Source organism: Engraulis encrasicolus, chromosome 7 (assembly GCF_034702125.1).
Source record: "Engraulis encrasicolus isolate BLACKSEA-1 chromosome 7, IST_EnEncr_1.0, whole genome shotgun sequence".
NCBI classification, from domain to species: domain Eukaryota; kingdom Metazoa; phylum Chordata; class Actinopteri; order Clupeiformes; family Engraulidae; genus Engraulis; species Engraulis encrasicolus.
The window spans coordinates 46,550,161-46,569,791 of record NC_085863.1 but is presented as its reverse complement, the minus strand read 5'-3'; the positions used below and the strand labels follow the sequence as shown (position 1 = coordinate 46,569,791).

The following is a 19,631-nucleotide window of genomic DNA, read 5'->3' as shown; positions in this document are numbered from 1 at the left end:
TTTGAGGAGTATGAGAAGACTACTTATGTCTTGTACGTGCACTGTGCTCATCAATATCAAGAATATTACGATGGTTAAAATAGCACGTTTTGCACCAGTTAGTATTCTTATTACAGTATGACAAAAGTGGGGAACAGCCAAATACCACTGTTTGAGCGTAGTCTAATGCAGTATTTCCCAACCTTTTTTGTCTCGCGTACCCCCTAAACCTCTTAGTTGTGCCATGAGTACCCCCTAATTCATGTTTTATATCGCTTTCTCTGTCCTGATGTGACTGCTCCATACATTTGTTATAATAATAACATCTTTCCAAGTACCCCCTGCAGTGTGCTCGCGTACCCCTAGTGGTACACGTACCCCTGGTTGGGAAACACTGGTCTAATGCAGTGATTCCCATATACCAGTAAATTCCAGCCAAGGCCTCCCTTACATGGGTCATGCCACTCTATTTTTTCTATGCTTCCTCATACACAACCATAGTCTAGGTCAGGGGTGGGGATGGGGAACCGTTTTCATTTGAATGAATGAATGATTTATTTATTTCTTCACACCATCATATAGACTTTCAGTTAGATGTCATGAAATGGGTCATTTGAAGACCACCTCAAATTTTATGAAGTCCTCCAAGGGCCGTACTATGAATACAAACCAGGATCTTTCCCTGCTCTTTAGGCCCATTTTGAAGGTGGCCACCTAACACTCACAAGCCATGCAGCCCTCGAGACATAGGTTTCCCACCCCTGCTCTAGGTCTTCAAGTCAGTGCCCCACTGGGATGTACTGTATAAAACAATAATAGTTATAATGCTGAAATATGCAATAGATTGTAATACAGGCCTTAACTAGGCTTACTTTGTAATGGGAATTTTGTTTAGATAATACGCACATAAACGAGTCAACAACAAACAAGCAGCTTAATCATTTTTATTGTTCTCAAAGAGAAAATGAATAAAAACAAAATGTTTAATATGCACAGGAATGCAGGTGAGCTTTGGTGATCTTGAACAATACGGGCGTTTCAGCTCATTTCAGATTAAGACAGAATTTTTCTATTCAAAGAAAATGTTGCACACAAAGGATAGGGATCTTTTCTCCCCACTCAACATTTGTCAACTACTACAACTTCAAGCAGCTGTTAACAGTTCCTCGCTGACGCTACTGTTCTGGAACGTTCCCAAGAAAACAAATCGCAGATTAGATCCATGAAGGTCTTTAAACACATTCTTATGACGAAAACAAGACCTTTCAAGAGCAATCGGTCTACTATGGGAATGTGTCAAACCAGGCAGCGTTTCAGAATAGCAACAGGACTGCTTTACAATTAAGACTACAGTGCAAGTGAACATTACGCTTTATCTTAAGTGGTGACATGTAACACATCACATTGGGCAAAAAAAAAAAATGTTGAAAAAAAGTTTCAACATTTCCGTTGAGGTACTGAATGAAATGCAGCTTTCACAATCAAGTAAGCAATTCCTTATGTGTGCATGGTCTGCACAGTCTACTGTGCTTTAACGCAACTCCAAGCCCATTTAAGGCTTTTTATCAATTGAAGATTTCAGTCACGTTTGGAATTTAAAAAGTTAAAATATTCCTATGACTCGTGGTCCTTGGCACAAGTCCTTTAGCCACAGCAAGCTTCCTCCCCATCAACTCTTCAACTTGTGCTGGCTGCAACACTCCTGCAATATCCATCCATTACATGAAGACAGTACAAAAATATTTCTATCGTTTAGCCTGTGCTAGTCAATTGCTAGTAAGTCATTCGTATATTGACAAAGAAAAACAGATTTCCTCTGCTCACCCAAGTGGAGGGCACTGGAGAGAACACAGGGTAAAGTGATCTTATTTATACATTATAGGTTTCATACAATTTGAGTAATGTACAAGATTTGCAAAAATTATAAATCCAACTTTTTATATATACTTTTGAACCTCTGCTGGCCTTGACTATCGTCCTTTCACACTGGCTACTAAATATGCAACAGATGAAGAAGACTGGCTTTCAGGGAACCAACCAGACGCACATGAAATCAGTCTGAAGTCTTTTAAGTTTTACACACTTCAGCTAATGAAAATATATAGTATATATGCGTGTAACCATATTTGTAGCTATGCTGCAAAGATTTTTTCCTAATATAACCAACCTTTAAAAGTAAACCCAAATTACAAATTCAAAACCTCAGTCATGTTATTACTCGTGATGTGGAGGGAAAAAAAGAAAAAAGGAAAACACATAGTAGAGGCCTTGCCACTCTCCTTTCAAATTCCTAAATTTAAACAGAATGCCCTCAAAATCGCTTGATCACATTTGAACATGTCAAGCTCATGATCCATCCTCTTGTTTCCGCACGTGCGTGTTGGAGAACTTGCATGATAATAAAAACCTGCTATGGAATGTGAAGTGGCATTTGGGTGGTTTGGGGAACCATTTCTTTTTTAAAGGTTATACACGAGGGCTCAGTCACACTAAGCCGATGGTGGTCTCGCTCTCTCTGCTGGTTTCAGATGTTTTGCTGTTTTTCAAGGAAAATGGAGTGAGGTGGTGGGTCCTAAGTCCAATATTTTACATAAATCGTTGCATTGATCCACAAAATGAAACTCGTATGAATCCCACATACTTGGGGTTGGTTACAGAGCTTCCTTCCCGGGACTAAAACAGCTTGATCATGCTTTCGCGTGACTTTCCTACTCCAACCCATTTCACTGCAAAACACAGACAGAAACAGTAACAGCATTAGTACAATATCTAGTATCACATGTTGGTTTCCACTTTAGCTCAAAGGCATGTAAAAATTCAACATGTTACCAAACAGAAAGTGTGTTGCTGCTGCTTCTCTGAAAGTGCTACAGCAACTTGCGCATGTATGGTGTGCATGTTAACATGGGCAAAACCCCTAAATATTTCATGAATGGGCAAAAAATACTTCCATGTCATATCACATGTAGTCACTTGCACACAGTATGTGCAACACACTTAGTATGCATAATGCAACACATGAACTCAGATTTAGAAGTCAACGTATACATGTCTGTTTTACATAGGATCAAGAAAAGTATACTTTTCAGAAAATGTATTAAAAAAAACACTGTCCATAACTACTCACTATGTCATTTCATATGCAAAATGCACTTGGTATGCATAATGAAAACGCAGAACAGATATCAGAAGATATTTTAAAAACATACTTTCAGGGGGAACAAAATAGAGTAAGAGAACTAACCACTTCCCAAAACTACTCCATAAAAGAAAACCCAAAGATGGGATGCATGCAGTGCAGCACATTCTGTTACCTGGCACTTGCAGGAAGTTCTCGATGAAGCGGATGTAGGACTGCGCCTGTTTGGGCAGCTCATCGAAGCTCCGCACAGCCTCTGTGCTGCAGCACCAGCCCGGCAGCGTCTCGTACCGCACAGACACCCGCGTCAAAGTGTCCATGTTTGCTGTACACACAACACACACACACTTCAGCTTTTACACTAAAAGGCACAATACATGATATGACGCTTTCTGCCATTTTTAAGTGTTTGTGTGGTAAAATGATGATTTGTGAACACATGCTTGCTGCCCACCATGACAAAAACATTTAGGAGCCGTAGACATGCACATTACAATTTGGCTAGTACGTTTCTCTATTGAGTAATTACATGTAAACTGGTAGGCTACGACAAGACCCAACAATCCAACAATAGTCAATTAGCTTTGAAGGTAATTTCTGCAATTTGCACTATGCACTATGGTTAGGACATAAGATCATTTCATCACACTCCTTTGACGAGCATTTAATTTATACATGCTTTACGATTCAATTTGACCATATACCATATAAAAAGGTGATAAAAGTAAGCCACACAACCACAAAGTCATGACCCACCAGTGGGTCACAGCAACAGAAACGTGGCCATAGACACTAGGCTTTACACTTCAAAAATGGACAATATACAATCAGTTGTTACAGACAGATCTGTAGACAAGAGCGAAAATAAGCGGGAATAAACAAAAATGACAAACAAATCATTACCAGGGAAGCTGGGAAGGGCTTTTCCATCCACAGTGTAGGCGATGCCAATCTTGATCTCGGGCAGCGTGTCCAGGATGTCCAGCTTGGTCAGTGCAATGCTGCATGTAGACGGGAGGAAATGGATCATTGACATGAGTAAAAGGAGTTGGAAAACCTCAGACAAGACATCCGCCCACTAAAACCCAGCAAAATGGCGGACCCGGTCACTTACGCGGTGAATCCATTGATCATGTGGGCGTATCTGACCAGCACCAGGTCCAGCCAGCCACACCGACGCCGCCGGCCCGTCGTCACACCAAACTCGCGGCCCCGCGTCTGCAAAAGGTTGCCCGTCTCCTGTAGACACACACGACACAACACTCACTATTTACGCCACCTTTTGTTAATCAAAAGTAAAAGTAAGCAATCGCAGTAACCACAGAATAAGCAGCTGACCGGACACAATGGTGCTAAAAGAAAGGAAAGGCTACCCAATGCAGTCTACCATCAGAGCTGAACCAAAAAAAAACTACAGAAAAACAAAGAAATGGGGCCGTACGTTGTCTTGCTCTGTGGGGAAAGCACCCACTCCCACTCTGGTGGTGTAGGCCTTCACTACGCCATAGACCCGGCCCACGTGGGATGGAGGCACTCCCAGGCCTGTGCATACTCCTCCCACCGTGCAGTTGGACGAGGTCACGAACGGATAGGTGCCTTCATGGGAAAGACAGAAGACAATGTAACATCAGGTTAAAACACAAAGCAAGTTGTGGAAAGCAAAGAAGGACAAGGAGATGTTGCAAAACCAATCGAGTGGTAACAAAGGGATGGGAAAGACAGGGCAGAACACAAATCAACACCCTAACAAACGCTGCATTTCCTTAAAACAGCTACTAGCTGGTTATAGCAATGTGTAAGCCATCATGTTCATGCATTAGAGCAGTGGTTCCCAAACCTTTTTTCCCTGCGAATCCCCTTGTACATTTCAATGTGGTTTCGCGCACCCTCCAAGCGAATTTACGGTGTGCTGATAGCCACGCAAGTATGGATTTACTGCGCATTCACTGCACATTATGCATTGTATCGTTTTGGGGAATCCACTTTTTCAATAGTCAAGGAGTTAAACTGCACTTCAGATGGACCCTTCCAGCATACAATTCACCATAAAAATAAAAAAACAAATTAATATTCATTAATGCTAGATATAAAACACGCATATCCACCCTTGCTCTATTCAGCTTGCGCACTCCCTAATGGCAGGCCACGCACCCCAGTTTGGGAAACCCTGCATTAGAGTAAGGACAAAGTTATTACAAAACAGACCAAGGAAAAGACTTGGTCTGGGGGAAAGAAAAAAAAACACACCCACCGAAATCAATATCCAAGAGTGCTGCATTTGCTCCCTCTACGAGGATCTTCTTGCTGACTCCGGTTAAGGCTTTGTGCATGAAGTACACTCCGTCAGTCACCAAGGGCCGCAACTTCTCAGCATAGTCCTGAGAGGGAACACATAACGCTAAGCAACGCTTCGGTAGATTCTATTAAAAAACCTGATGTTTTGATGCATGATGAAAAGAGTCTAAACTAAAGACTTGAAACTGGACACAAATGGAAGACACATGACATTTTTCAAGCGCATCTTCAAACCACTAGCGGTAACTCACCTTAAGCTGGTCCAGCTCAGCATCCACATCAATGTTGAGGTTAGGATACATTGCCTGAAAGTGTTCAGCCAGCACACGAAATCTGCAAAACACAAAGTCAATCTATAAATTCGCGAAATCCTTAATCACCCAGCACACACTAGGAGTTCTAATTTAATAAAACAAAGAGTCATGTCTACAAATGAAAATCCAGAGTGAAGGACAGGTGGTTTTTAAATAATCATACTCACTTCTCCTCAAAGACAGCAAAGTCAGACACCAAGTCGCAAACTCTGAGTCCATTGCGGGCAGCCTTGGAGGAGTATGCTGGACCAATGCCTTTTTTCGTCGTGCCCAAACTATGAGAAAAAAAACACAGTGGACAGACATGATGGATAACATTGAATGACTCAACAATACGTTTTGACATCGCCAGGAAAAGGCAAAATTGAATGTTGTTGTACAGGCAACTTGTATAACAATAAAAAGAACTGTCAAAAACTTAGTTTATTTAGTGCATTTAAAATATATCTAATGACAGCAAAGTAGTGACCCCCCAAAGAACAGTAAACATTGCTTTTCAAAACACAACAACATGTAACAAGCCACACAAGCCCTCAACCCAAGTTGTACCAAAATGTTTTTGTTTACAAGAGACCACACTTTTGTTTACAAAGACCATGTTTATGTTTACAAAGAGACCGATATAATCTTCAAACATAATACACAAGAAAATGACATGTCTATGAAGTTGACTTTGCTGTACTAATGCCACAGATCTTGTGTTTTTTTCATTCTTCACAAGACAACCCACAGTTCATTGTAGAATTGCTCATATAAACTCACTTCTTCCCAGCCTGCAGTGTTCTTTGCAGCTCCTGTGCGCCGTCCACGGCTTGGTGGAAGTTAAACACTGTCAACAGAAAAGATAAAAAGGGAAATGACCTCTGCTATCTCCACCAGAGGAGTGTACAGTGCGATTATGACGTGCATGCATACACAAACACTCACTTTGGGAAAAAACAAAAACACGTTGACTGTGAAATGACTGAATAACCCTGTCCCCCACCAGCAACACAGTCACACCATATTAGGATAAAACACCCTGTATATGTGGAAGTACTAAAGGACGCCTACCAAGGTGTGCACGGTCAGAAATCTTCAGCCTCTCCTGCCAGCCCTCCAGTCCTGCAAGAGAAAAGAAAACATTGTATTCCTCCATTTCTGGTGTTGGTTCATTTGGATGACTTATCCATATTCATCAAGCAATTAGGGGATGAGGATACTTCCATTTTCGCACAAAACATTCTACCTTACAACTTACCTTTTCCCTTTTTTAGGTTTTTCTCAGCCTCGTCAAACAATCCCGGCAGGTGAATCACGACTCCGTTACCTGGGAGGAAAAGAGGTGGTTAATGACACGCACTGGAGAAAGACACAGTGAGATTGCTAGCCTTCTTCTGTTACTCTGGACACTGCACGCCAAAGGGGTTGGCACTGCCAATGCCAGGCATCCATGCCACAGTTGGCACAGAGGGGGTGCTCACTGACACACGGGTGATGCCACGCACCCGTGGGCATCCTATCTGTTATATCTGTTATCTGCCGCCTTTGTCTGTTGTGCAAGGGTGTGCCTTCTGAAGTCTGACCAAGACTTGTGCATTTTACAGAGAGCGGTTGTCAGCCAGTAAAACAATTCACAATTCAAAGCAACTGCTCCAAATGCTGTTTGTCAGGTAATGCAGAAATGTAGATGCAGGATCATATTTCTGTGTGCTTCTCGTTGTATTTTAAGTGAGTGATTGTCGCATATTTATTCAACATCGATGTAATTTTGACACAGAGTAAAGACGCACGCTCAGAAAGGAAGGCTTACACATTAGAGGTCACAAAATTAGATCAAACAAGAGAAATCAGATATGGGGAGAGTCGAGATAATGACTGACATTTCTCTCTGGATTAAAAGAAAGCCAGTCTACCAGGGTATGGACATGACACCATACGATTTTAAAGACGCAAGAGTGATTGAAGAGACAGTAGCTTTTTCGGATAGTTTGCAGACCACGGTTATTTGACATGCCAGTAGGCCTATTAGGAGGAAAAGTCATGGGACATACCAATAAAGGACATCGCTTTCTTGTTCAGCACGCCGCTGGGCAACAGGTGGAAGTCGTACTCCACTGAATCCACCACCACTGTATGTCCCGCGTTATTTCCTCCCTGGGGGGAGGAAGACAGAGAAGACAGCATAAGAACTCCAATCTAGGCAAATAATACTTCCGCATTTCTTTCCAGAATGACTTAAATCTGTACAAAATGTCCTGAACAGGAGTCGTCATAGAACTGCTTCAATCCCTCACTACACTCAAAGGTTGAAGCTTGACCTGGATACAACATCACTGACAGCTGTTATTTGTTTACCCAGTGTTTTAGTTTGTAGTGCTAGCAAGATGCCGATATCTATTCAGCCAACCGCGTGGGTTTTGACGAAGCGAAATCAGGACTGCGTTTGTTCCCATTTCGAGTTGAGACCGCAGTGCTGCAGTTCTCTGACCTAGCTCTACTCCCGCGGCGTATGATCACGCTTCTCCTCTGAAGCATCTGTTATGGTGGCTATGACTAGGAGATGCCCCTTCGCTAACAGATTCCCTCACACATCCATGAACCAAATACGATCATATTCACAAAGCTGCATCAGTGTATATACCGACCCGTTTCACCTCGTGGACAACAATGCTCTGTATCCATGTGCATCGTGCCAGGGGCCTGCTGATGGCCATGCCTGACCCCCGTTACTTTTGAGAACACGCTAGCGTTAGCTGGTCTTGAATCGCTGACACTTCACCAACGCACCTGGTTTTGAGCGCCAACTATACACTGCAGTGATGCTAGAAAAATCTAACATTGCTGTTCTTTATCTGGTAACATGCAAGTGTAATAATTTGATAAGCGCCAATGTTGTTGCCGAATCAATCTAGCTAACGCGCCTCTTGTTAGCCATAGCATGGAGTTCTTACCTGGCACCTGCATACGATATCGGCGTCCATCGCTAGGAGGTCAACCACTTTTCCCTTTCCCTCGTCTCCCCACTGAGCCCCGAGAACGACAGTCACTCTGTTCTTTGGCTCGCGAGGAGTCCGTAAAGATTCCAACTCACTTTCGCGGGGTCGCTTCATGGCTGGTTCCCCATTTAGCGGGGCCGTTTCCTGGCCATTTGACATACCATTGTCCGCTGCCATGCTGCTCGAGTGTGTGTGCTATTTCCCCGACAACGTGCTGCTGCAGCAGCGTAAAATCTAGCGCCAACAATGGTGCTCAGTGAGAAAAAAGGACATGCGCGCATGGGATATCAACCAATCACACCATCCCTGTACTCTAACGTCATCATGCGCACATTACGCTCAGAATGCTTTTCGCGGCAAAGTTTTGCGTGGTGATGTGATACACTGTAGCCTATTTATAATACATGATGAAACCATTGAGAGTAAATAGTAATATTTACTGTCAATGGATGAAACACATCCATGCATTCATGCACGTATGGGCTTTCAAAGTATAATGCAGAAATGCAGAAATTAAATCCCTTAAACTGACATACATATAAATGTCCTGTATTAAAGCAAATTATTTGCAGATTTTGCATACGATTGTGAAAAACATGGGCAATAGGCCGCCTATAATGTATCAAGGAGACTGACAATACAGTTCCCGCGTTTGCACGGGCACTGCCCCCCCCCCCCTTTTTTTTCTGCCTTCAAAATTAAAGCCGAGGCTTGGCTTCAGTTTCACATGAAATTCTCATGTGTTTATGTATGAAAACATTACATTACAATGTGCACGGTAAGCAACAAAACGTCCCATGGTAGTCTTAAAATATTACAAATATTTTCTCCTGATCAATGTTGAAGCATTGCAGTAACTCATCTGGGTGGCTTTACCCACTCGTCGCCTGCTGTTATAGGCTACAAAAATGTAGGCTTATAAAACAGAAATACATAAATACATAATTTACCTAGCCTTAGATAGAGGTAAGTTATTGAAGTCATAGACATACACGGTGAATTATTATTCATGTATGTAGGCCTAAGTGAACTGGCCAACTGCCCAGGCCCATCAGGAAATGGCCTGTAGAAGGACGGATTACTGCACGGGCCTACCGGACCCAGGCCCAGGGGCCCAAGATTCAAGGAAGTACTGAAGCCCAAGCCTCTGTGGTACAAGAAAACCTCACTTCATTTTTTATCTATATTTATGTTTTCATATTGTGTTAAATTTGCACTTTTACTGAACACATTTTCACATTTTCTTGGGGGAAGAAATCCCCCAATCCCCAACAACAAAGGCTAACATCCTTGCGAGACCTCCAAATCTTTTGGAACCTTGTGATTCCATGGAAGGGGGTCCTTTCTTGTTGTCGGGCCCAGGGGGCTATGGAGTCATACTCCGTCCCTACAGGGGAGGTTCCAGACATTTATTCTTGGGGTGGCAAAGAGGTGGCGAAATGTATTTCAGGGGCGCATGCTCCTACACTAAGGGAAAATGATAAACGCGATATAATCGACACACACACTTATGTGATACAGTGAATCCCTTAAACCCTGCAACCTTAAGTTCTATGTCTGAAATGATGTCCAGCATTAAGGCTATTGGTCACAATCAGGGCTCTTAATTGGGGTGGCAAATCATATTTCTGGGGGGGTAAATGCCACCCCCTGCCACCCCTTAGAACCGCCCCTGCGTCCCTATAACAGAATACCAGGCCTGGTGAGAATTCAAGGTGGACAGCAAGCGGCCTTGAAGTACAACCAGCCCAGATGACAGCTTTGGCTTGGCCCTGGTCATCTGAAAGTCATCTGAAAGCCCTTTCTGGCCCTATCTTTGGTCTGTTTCAGTGAGCTGGAAGGACCCGTTTAAGGGAAACAGATGTACGTATGAAGTGGCAGCTTTTTTTTAGGTCAGAGATTTGATGGCGGCACGTAAGGTACATACAGTGCAACAATAGCCATATTCTCAGTGGAATCAAAATAGGTCAAGAAAAAAATGGACAGTTTGACCTGATACGGATATCCGCTAGGAAAATGTCCCTTTATCTGGGACAATGCAGTGCTGATAAAAGATAGAGATAGTGTGTAGTAAGGCAGGGCTAACATGAAAGCAATCAAACCTGCAGTATTACTCTGTCCCACAATAACCCACAGGACTGATAGTAAAAAAAAATATGAGCTTTTGAAAATCATATGCTAGAACTTTTGAAAATCGTGTGATCATGTGAAATTTTGCAACATTTGTTCAGCTAGAGGACACCTTTAGAGATGTGTCATTTTAGTGTGATTATCTCATTTCTGTGCCTGAATACAACCAGCCTAGTGACCTCAATTAATCAGGCTAGTCCACTTTTGCAAAGACTAATAATAATGTTTCAATGCTGCGCTGTGCTGTGAGCAGGGTCGTTGGCAGCTTTGGCTGGGCCCTGGGACAAAGTCATTTGAAAGGACCCGCCCACCCAATACATACTGTGTAACGAGGACCCAATTCTGGGCCGCCTCTCTCCCTTGGCCCGGGACAATGGGCCCCTTTGTCCACCCCTGTCAACTTCCCTGGATGAGTCAAACCATACTGGCATCACTGCCCAGATAATACAGACATTTTTGCCCTGCTATTGGTTACTACAGGGGGATGGGTCTGGATTAATCAGTCAGTAACGTTATGTGATTCTCACCATCAAGGCTTTGAGCGTGCAAGTGTGATCCTAAGTCCAGCCTAGTAACCTACTTGCACCTGCTGTATGCGGTTGAGAGGTGTCAGGGATGCAACAGACAGCGCCTCAAGTAAGCCTGCACCACCACACGTCACCATGGGAACTAATCCCAGAAAGCCCCGTTAGCCTGTTAGCCCATTAATGCAGGAGTGAGGGCCATAACAGAGCACCTCCTTGTACCGTTGGATACCAAAACATAGAGCCGCTTTTCCCGGATGGTTTCATCTGAGGACGTGTGGATTGATCATGGCAACGCGGGGACTCCAGACACTTGCTTGGCTGGTGTCTTGTGCTGCCTTCTGCTCGCTTGCTCTTACGTGGGGAGTTTGTATGTTTGGCGGAGCACCTTACCCAGGTAGCAGATGGCAACACCTGAACTTTCTGTAGCCGTTTGTCACACACCTACCTACAGTAGAGGTCAGAGGTCACGAAATGCACTGACTGTCCTCGAGTCACACATAGTGTTGTTATCTGTTGTTGTCTGTGCTTTACTCGCCTATTAACTTTCTGAAGCTTGATCTTATGGTAGTGGCCGTAACATATACAAAACTATGTATGAGGAGGCTTGGGGAGGTGTATCTTTACTCACAGTGGTCAATATCTGACTTGTATTACTGTAAATAATAAAGCAGACTGAGCTGAGCTTCGACTGGGTTGCATTGATACATTTAAATTCTGGATACAAGCATCCTGAAATCCCAATGTATCAGAAGCTCAATACTAGGGAGTTGATCTGGCATTTATATTTTTAGAAATTGGACTCAGTGTTATTCCTAACCACACATAATTACAAATGATAATAATGTGTAAGCCTAGATGTTGTGGATTGTTTTGCCTGTTCATAGGCGCTGACAATCAGGTTTGTTGTTTTTGTTGTTGTTTTTCTCCTCAGAGATCACCCCAGGGTAATACAGCAGCGCTTCACCAGCGTACTCCTGGTCTCCATCACAGCACCGTTTGTCGTGTGGGGATGGACAGAATGGATGAAGATTCCGGTAACCCTTGCCCACTAATGGCTAACATGGCATCAATCAATCAATTAATGAATTAATTAATAATCAACCAATCAGTCAATCAAAATCTACTTAAATAGCATTTGATTGTACTCAATTGTCTGACTAAACAAGATAATAAAAAATAATTAGCGTCTTACATTCTGCGTTAAATTGTACAGAATTTACCAAAACATACACTTCTGTTCATCTTCAATTAGAAGTAAAATTTGAACGAAATTGGTGCAAACAGAAGTATTTCTCCCTTTTCCCTTTTTTCTCAGTTAGGTGTGTCTTTCATGGAACTACTGGGAATTCGGCTGGAGGGAATTGTGACTGCGGGCATAATGCCATTGTTTCTCACTATGGTACAGTTGAAATATATTTTTCCCACGGCATTTCACTGATGTGCATATTCAGGAAAATATTGATCCTTTGTTATGCTTCAGCAGGACGCCAGATTGTGTGGAACGCAAGTTATGTTTCTTCGTGATCCTCTTTTATGTCTTCGTGATCCTCTTTTATGCCTTGCAGATGCTGTTTCTTGGTCCTCTAGTCCAGCTGGCAGTGGACAGCCCAAAAGGAGTTCTTCTTGAAATTAGATTTAAATTTAGTGAGTGTCACAGATTTGCCTTGCACATTTTCCTGTATCTGAATGTTATTTGTGTTTTGTGATGCCTTGCCCATTTTGACTGTGTTTTTGATTTTGTTGAATATTATCCACAGATCGGGATTACTTAAGGCAGTGTGTGGGAGACTTGAAATGGATGCGAAACCATGTGGTGGCGCCTCTGACGGAGGAGCTGGTGTTCCGTGCCTGCATGCTCCCCGTGCTCGTACCCTGCAATGGACCCACGGCAGCCATCTTTACTTGCCCACTGTTTTTTGGCGTGGGTATGTATGAACAGTAGGCCTATGTATGTAGTATGTGTGCATGTGTACATTGTGTCCAGTGTGTATACTGCAGTGGCGGAGCTATAGGGGGGCAAGCATATATAGGGCCCTCCTGTATTAGTGGTGGGGCCCCTATTATGCCCTTGGCAGACTGTACGGGGGCTATCAGTGTTTTGCCCTGGAGCCCTGTGTGCAATTGTTCCGCCACTGGTATACTGTCTGTATACTGAATGTCTGGCAGTGTGGGAAGGACCTCCCCCCCAACAGGATACTTCAACCGGATTTTTTGTTTGTTTGTTTAATGTAGTGATATTTCTCAAAATCTGAAATGTAGGCCCACCTCCCTTCTTTTTTTGTTGACAAAACACACCCTGTATGTATGGGTTTATAGAAGGGTAATTAACCAAAAGACATTACATTAAAAATGAAAACCATTATTGGCATTCTTATGATAAGGCTTTCTACCATCTGAAAAGAAAAAAAAATCGGGAACTACTATGTTTCTACCTCACCCCAGTTTCAGCAACCACGCTTAAGAGATAAAGACCCATACCATGCATGTAAATGTGAAGGGGGAGAGTGTAACGGAGACTAACTAGCAGAGTTGACGTGGAATGTTAGTAAACCTCCCTCCCAAAGCCTCATACAGTGTCGATGCCGTCGGACTGCGAGACTGGTCTCTTGGTCCAGCGGTATCGTACTGTGTCTCCCATTGCCGGACCGCTGTAGTTGACGAGGTCGCAGGCTCGATCCCCGAGAGGGACGAACAGGTGCAAGATGACCTCCATCACATATACACATAATTACACATTATATAGCCTTAAATATATCTCAATATGCATTGAGGGACATTCTAAAGAGTTGTAGGCTTTATGATACTTCGGTAGATTTTAATAATTCATCCGTTAAGTGAATTACTGAGATTGCTGGCATGGCAGTAACCCTTTTTTGACTGAAGGGGGCGCATCTGTTCCATTTTCTGTGCGTCTGCTCTGTATTTATCCCTGAGGAATCTGCAGGCCTAGCATGTTTATGCAAAGCAGCAAACCACCAGAACATTATCCACTACACTGAACACGCTAGGGTCCACAGTCGCCATTAATTTTTCTGTCCATTTCTTTCCATCATGTGTCACTGTGGCAATGTGTGTGACTGACATTGTGTGTTCTTTTCTCTCTCGCTCTTCTCTCTCTCTCTCTCTCTCTCTCTCTCTCTCTCTCTCTCTCTCTCTCTCTCTCTCTCTCTCTCTCTCTCTCACACTCTCACACACTCTCTCTCTCTCTCTCTCTCACACACACACACACACACACACACACACACACACACACACACACACACACACACACACACACACACACACACACACACACACACACACACCATTCAATCAAAAGACACATTTCTAATATGGCACATGTCTTTAACATATTAGACAAGCTTTTTGAATCTTGAATCTTGTATCTTGAATCTTAAATCATTGCAGCCCATTTCCACCATATCTCTGAAAGGATCGGTGCGGGGGAGGACACACTTTTTGACATCTTGGCCACAGCAGGTGAGCAGCTATTTGCTTAACCACCATGTGCAGCCGCTTTTCCATCTAGTGAAAGTTTTAAAATGTATGCCTTCCAGCTGACGAATGTAACTGTCTCTATATGGTTCTTTTCTGACATCTTGGCCAATGTTATTTGACACTATTTGTTTCACCTTTCACCTCAGTGTTTCAGTTTGCGTACACATATGTCTTCGGAGTCTACTCGGCCTTCCTATTTATACGCACAGGTATGTACTGTGTTTGTGTGTGTGCATTTACGTGTGTGTGTGTGTGTCTGTGTGTGTCTGTGTGTTTATGTGAGAAAGAGACATAGTATGGTTGAGATAGCGGGATCATAGACCATTTATCAGAGTGTTTTTAGAAGGCAGCGTTTAACATCTACAGAGGAGATAAGATTAGATGGATACCTACAGTAAATACCACTGCTGCTGATACTGGAGGAATGCAACTCAACTGTACCTTTACTGTGCTATGCAACTACTGTGCTATGCACACACACACACACACACACAGGCACGCACACGCCCACACACACACACACGCACATGCACACGCACATGCACACAGTAAAAAAATAAAACAAACTTCCCGAAAGAACCTTGAGTTTGCTACTGTGAGAGAATCCTAGGACCCTATGTGATAAAACATTTCAAGGGAGAAAAACGACAATGTTTTTTGAAGGTTCTTCAAAGAACCGAAGAACCTTTGAGGAACCTTCAGTTTGGCACTGGGGTGGAACCCCTAAAGCTTCTCTGAGGAACTTTGGTGGTCTTCCCAGAACTTTAGGTTCATTAGAGAACTTCTAGACTCCAGAGAACGATTAGCCATGGCCCAGTGGTTAAGGAGATGGGCTTTAGATCAGAGGGTTGCTGGTTCGAATCCCACCCTTCGACTCCCTACCTCACTACATGGCTGAGGTGCCCTTGAGCAGGTCACATAATCCCACATTGCTCCAGGGACCAAAACCAATATCCTGTACTGAACATACAGTAACTGTAATGCCGTGTCCAGACCAAGAGCGAACTACGCTGCTTGGTAGCGTGGGTAGCAGGCAGTGGTGGACAAAGTAAAATAAACGTTAAAAAAAGAAACACATTTTCTTTCCAACACAGGTAACTTATCTGAGGAAAAAGTAGACCAATGTACTTGTCTTACAATAAGCTGATTCTGTACAGTTTGGGTTGAGTTTGTGGTGGGTCCTTTTATTGTTTTTCAAAGTCTATCTCAATAGGTAGGTAAAATGGAGTAAACAATGTAACAGCTATGTAATATAATGTGCTCTGTGTTGTAATTACACCGCAAAAGTACTTTTACTTTTACTTTGTACACCACTGGTAGCAGAAGAAGTTTCGCCTTGAATTCACTGTATTCGCTCCAGACGCAGCATTGACATGTTTGATTTAGCTAATCACATAACGGCTCTGGCTTGACAGCCTGGGACATTCGGAGATATGAACGTTCCAATTGGTTTTCGCCGAACCGCGTCATAGCTCATTACCATAAGATAAGATGACTTTTAATCGTTAAAATTCGCTTTGGTCGCTCAGTTCGCTTTGCTCCTGGCGAATTCACTTTGGTAGCGCTGGTCGCGTGCCCTCCATAGAGAAATAATGACTTCCGTCGCTTCGTTTGCTCCGTTCGCTCCATTCGCTCTTGGTCTGCACACGACATAAGTCGCTTTGGATAGACGTGTTGGCTAAGTGTAATGTAATGTAATGAAATGCAATGTAATTAGGTGTTCCTCTATTGTAACAAACTTGACCGTTCCTAAGGGAACTTTATGCGTCTTTTCCACAGCCGGTTTTCTGGTAGGCCTACAGCTCGACACCGCAAGACTCGGCTGCTACTTTTTGCTTTACGATTGAACTGTGTCGTGCCTATTCGATGAGCAAAAAGTGGCGGCCGAGTCGCTCTGTGTCGAGCTGTAGGCCTACCAGAAAAACGGCAGTGGAAAAGAGCCTTTCATGTCTACAGCGTACCCTGGTCTCTCGTCAGGTCACCTGCTGGCTCCTGTGCTGTGCCACTCCTTCTGCAACTCGGTGGGCTTCCCGGAGTTCGGGCGGGCCTTGGCGCACCCCCAGAGGGCCGTGCTGCTGCTCAGCTACCTGCTGGGGGTGGCGCTGTTCCTGCTGTTCCTCCTGCCCCTCATGGACCCCTTCCTCTACGGCAAGGCCTCCATCTGCAGCCTATCTCTCCATCCACGCACCACCTGCTGCTGACCAGCCTCTCCCAGTACCAAAGTCTCCACCCCTTCCTGTCGCCTCATACATGGGTTCACCGTGTTTACGTATAAACACAATGTTGTGAGGAGGGACAAGACACTGACAGCCAACCATGTGAGCTAATTTTTTGACCGACAGCGGTTTCCAACAATCAGAGGTTGAGTTGTGCGCAGCTAGTGTCGCGCAGCTATGAGAAAAAGGTCTTACAACGGCAATCCAAATCTTTAAGATCCACATACGTATGCACCACCAATCCACCATGACTTGCCCTGTTCATTTCCATTCCATTTTTTTGCGACTGAAGGCCCCAAGGTCAGGAAGTAGATGGCGTGACCTATAGATGCCCCATAGCGTGACTGGGTCCCTAGGATGGGGGAATGTGACCTGACCTGGCTGCCGGTCGGCCCATCCAACCCCCCATCCCCTGCAGAGCACGGGACAGTCAATAATTTGGAGTGGACTGATGGTTTTGCCATTGAGTCGTTATTCATGATGTAATGCAGTGGGGGTGGGGGAGGGGGAGGAGCAGAAACCAATCTGACCAAGTTATCTGCAGTCAGTCACAGATATTTTTTTCGCTCTTTGTTGAGCAAACAGACTTTTCACTTTCCACCTTCCATCTGAAAGAGTCAAGAGATGCATGCAGTTTAGTAACCTATGCAACTGTAATTCAATTTTCGAAATGTAATCAAAGTAATGAATCCAACTTACCTACATGTTTCTTTTTCAAGAAACCTGATACCTCATAACTACGTATGTTTACCCATCTAGTTGGCAACAGGTGTACTGTTCTTTGTGTCCTCCACACAACATACTTTTGCTGTCAGGGAACCATTAATCTGAGGTAATGGTTATTGTGAATCCAGATGTGTATTTCAAAATAAAATGTTTGTTTTTTTATATTCCGGCATGGCGTGTTAGCTCTAGAACAAGTTGAGTTGAGAAAAATTCAGATAAACATCCATTAGACAGTTTTCAGCAGGGTTGTTTTAAAGTGGATAAAAATGGACAGTTTCTCAAATAATAATGGATAAAAGACCATCACAACATTTTTCATCTGCGATTCATTATCTTGGCATATGAACAGGTCAATAATGTTGCATGTATTGAATTTTTTGGCATGGGAGGCTAGCCGGACGGGCCTACTACCTTTTTCCGATGAGTAGTTTAATATTCTGCTTGACGTTTCTGCAGATAAAACCCATATGAAGCACTGGGCAGCCCCAGGGAATCGGGGTTCGCCTGAGGCGCGACTGCTGCGCAGCGGAAGTTTTACGAAGATAAAAGGATACACCTTCAGCTGCAGGCCTTTGAAAGATCCCTTCCACCGTTAGAACTAAAGCAAATATCACAACTGCAAAAATCAGCACAGTTGCTGATATTCAATCACATTGAACCAAAAAAAAAAGCTGCTTTGCGATTAAGTTGTCAAGTCAGAATCTGGAGGAAGTCTCCCTTGCTCTTCACGTCAAGCTTGATGGGTTTATTTTGGAGCAGGGCCTCTTTTTCCACTCTGGGTTATTGGGGAGACGTTTTGCTTGAGTCTCGAGTCTTGAGGCTTGGCTGTTCTTGATTAGTTTCAGTTCAAAGTATGGCTACTCCATTTGAATCACAGATAGATATTACATGTGTTATACCTGCATCTGATATTCTCCCCACTTAACCCCTTTTCATACATACATACCAAATATCAAAGAGGAGTAAACGTTTTTGAAAACTTTAAGAACACAAAAAAATAGACAAAAAACGTCCATTCCATTCCTATAGCAAAAAAATAAGTTCAAAAAATAATTCCAATGTCTTCTGCAATTTGGAAATGGACACCGCGACGTACAAAGCCGCCTCCTCGTGCTTGTGTGGCTTTGCCAGGTACATGTTTTTCTTGACGGAGAGGAATGTTGTACTTTGTGGAGATATGGTTTCAGCTCTCTCGCTGGGCGTCAGGCATGTGCTGTGCAGCTGTCAGTGCCGCGCCCGGTGGTGCCAAGGCCCCCTGGTCAACCGGCACTCATCAGAAATGATGATGTGGCAAAAGAGACCAAAAACAAACATGCAGGGAAGCCAACAGGGTGGACAAAGGGATCAGTTGTCCCGGGCCCAGGGAAAAGGGGGCCCAGAATCCTCATCGCATCACATATATTGGGTGAAGGGGCCCTTTCGGATTACTTTGTCCTGGGCCCAGTCAAAGCTGTCAGCGGCCCTGCTTGCAAGAACCTGGAACCTGGAACCTCTCCTCTCCTCTCCTCTCTCTCCCCCTTTCCTTTCGGTGGGGTTTGAATGTGCGCCAAGAAAAGGGGCTCGCCAAGGAATGGCAAATGCTCCTTTCAGATTTTATTCTGTCGCCTTGTGTCTTGTGTGTGTCACGTGTGTGTGTTTGTCTGTGTCTATGTCTGTGCATGTGTCTGTTATGTTGTGTCTGTGGGAGTGTGCTGCATGTTTTCAGTTATGTATGCATAATTTTTAGTGTGTGTGCGTGCCTGCGTGCGTGTTGTGATGTGTGCTGCATTCTGCATGATGCGTGTGTGTGTGTGTGTGTGTGTGTGGGTGGGTGTGTGTGTGCGCGCGTG

General features: G+C 43.8%; 2 protein-coding genes across 4 annotated transcripts in view; one reads left to right on the top strand and one right to left on the bottom strand.

Annotated features, from left to right (window-relative positions):
• The window catches only part of LOC134452992 (CAAX prenyl protease 2), a 53,480-nt gene extending 35,514 nt beyond the window's left edge, over positions 1-17,966 (top strand). For both annotated transcript variants that reach the window (XM_063203725.1, XM_063203724.1), the window contains 7 exons: positions 12,294-12,396; positions 12,678-12,761; positions 12,928-13,006; positions 13,120-13,287; positions 14,771-14,842; positions 15,007-15,069; positions 16,838-17,966. In XM_063203725.1, the coding sequence (XP_063059795.1) occupies positions 12,294-12,396; positions 12,678-12,761; positions 12,928-13,006; positions 13,120-13,287; positions 14,771-14,842; positions 15,007-15,069; positions 16,838-17,061 (793 nt within the window). In that variant the 3' untranslated portion in view covers positions 17,062-17,966. The remainder of the gene's footprint in view (positions 1-12,293; positions 12,397-12,677; positions 12,762-12,927; positions 13,007-13,119; positions 13,288-14,770; positions 14,843-15,006; positions 15,070-16,837) is intronic.
• On the bottom strand, positions 910-9,008 carry adssl (adenylosuccinate synthase, like). Of its 2 annotated transcripts, XM_063203720.1 has the most exons (14): positions 8,661-9,008; positions 7,761-7,863; positions 6,968-7,036; positions 6,781-6,831; positions 6,490-6,556; positions 5,895-6,002; positions 5,665-5,746; positions 5,370-5,496; positions 4,560-4,714; positions 4,233-4,357; positions 4,022-4,119; positions 3,294-3,443; positions 2,621-2,705; positions 910-1,681 (listed from the first exon to the last, which is right to left on the bottom strand). In XM_063203720.1, exons 1-13 carry the CDS (start codon positions 8,880-8,882, stop codon positions 2,653-2,655), a joined length of 1,410 nt encoding a protein of 469 aa, XP_063059790.1. In that variant the 5' UTR covers positions 8,883-9,008; the 3' UTR covers positions 910-1,681; positions 2,621-2,652. The 2 variants fall into 2 exon arrangements, with proteins under 2 accessions (XP_063059790.1, XP_063059789.1); XM_063203719.1 differs by having other exon boundaries at positions 910-2,705.
• Positions 17,967-19,631: the final 1,665 nt, after the last annotated feature.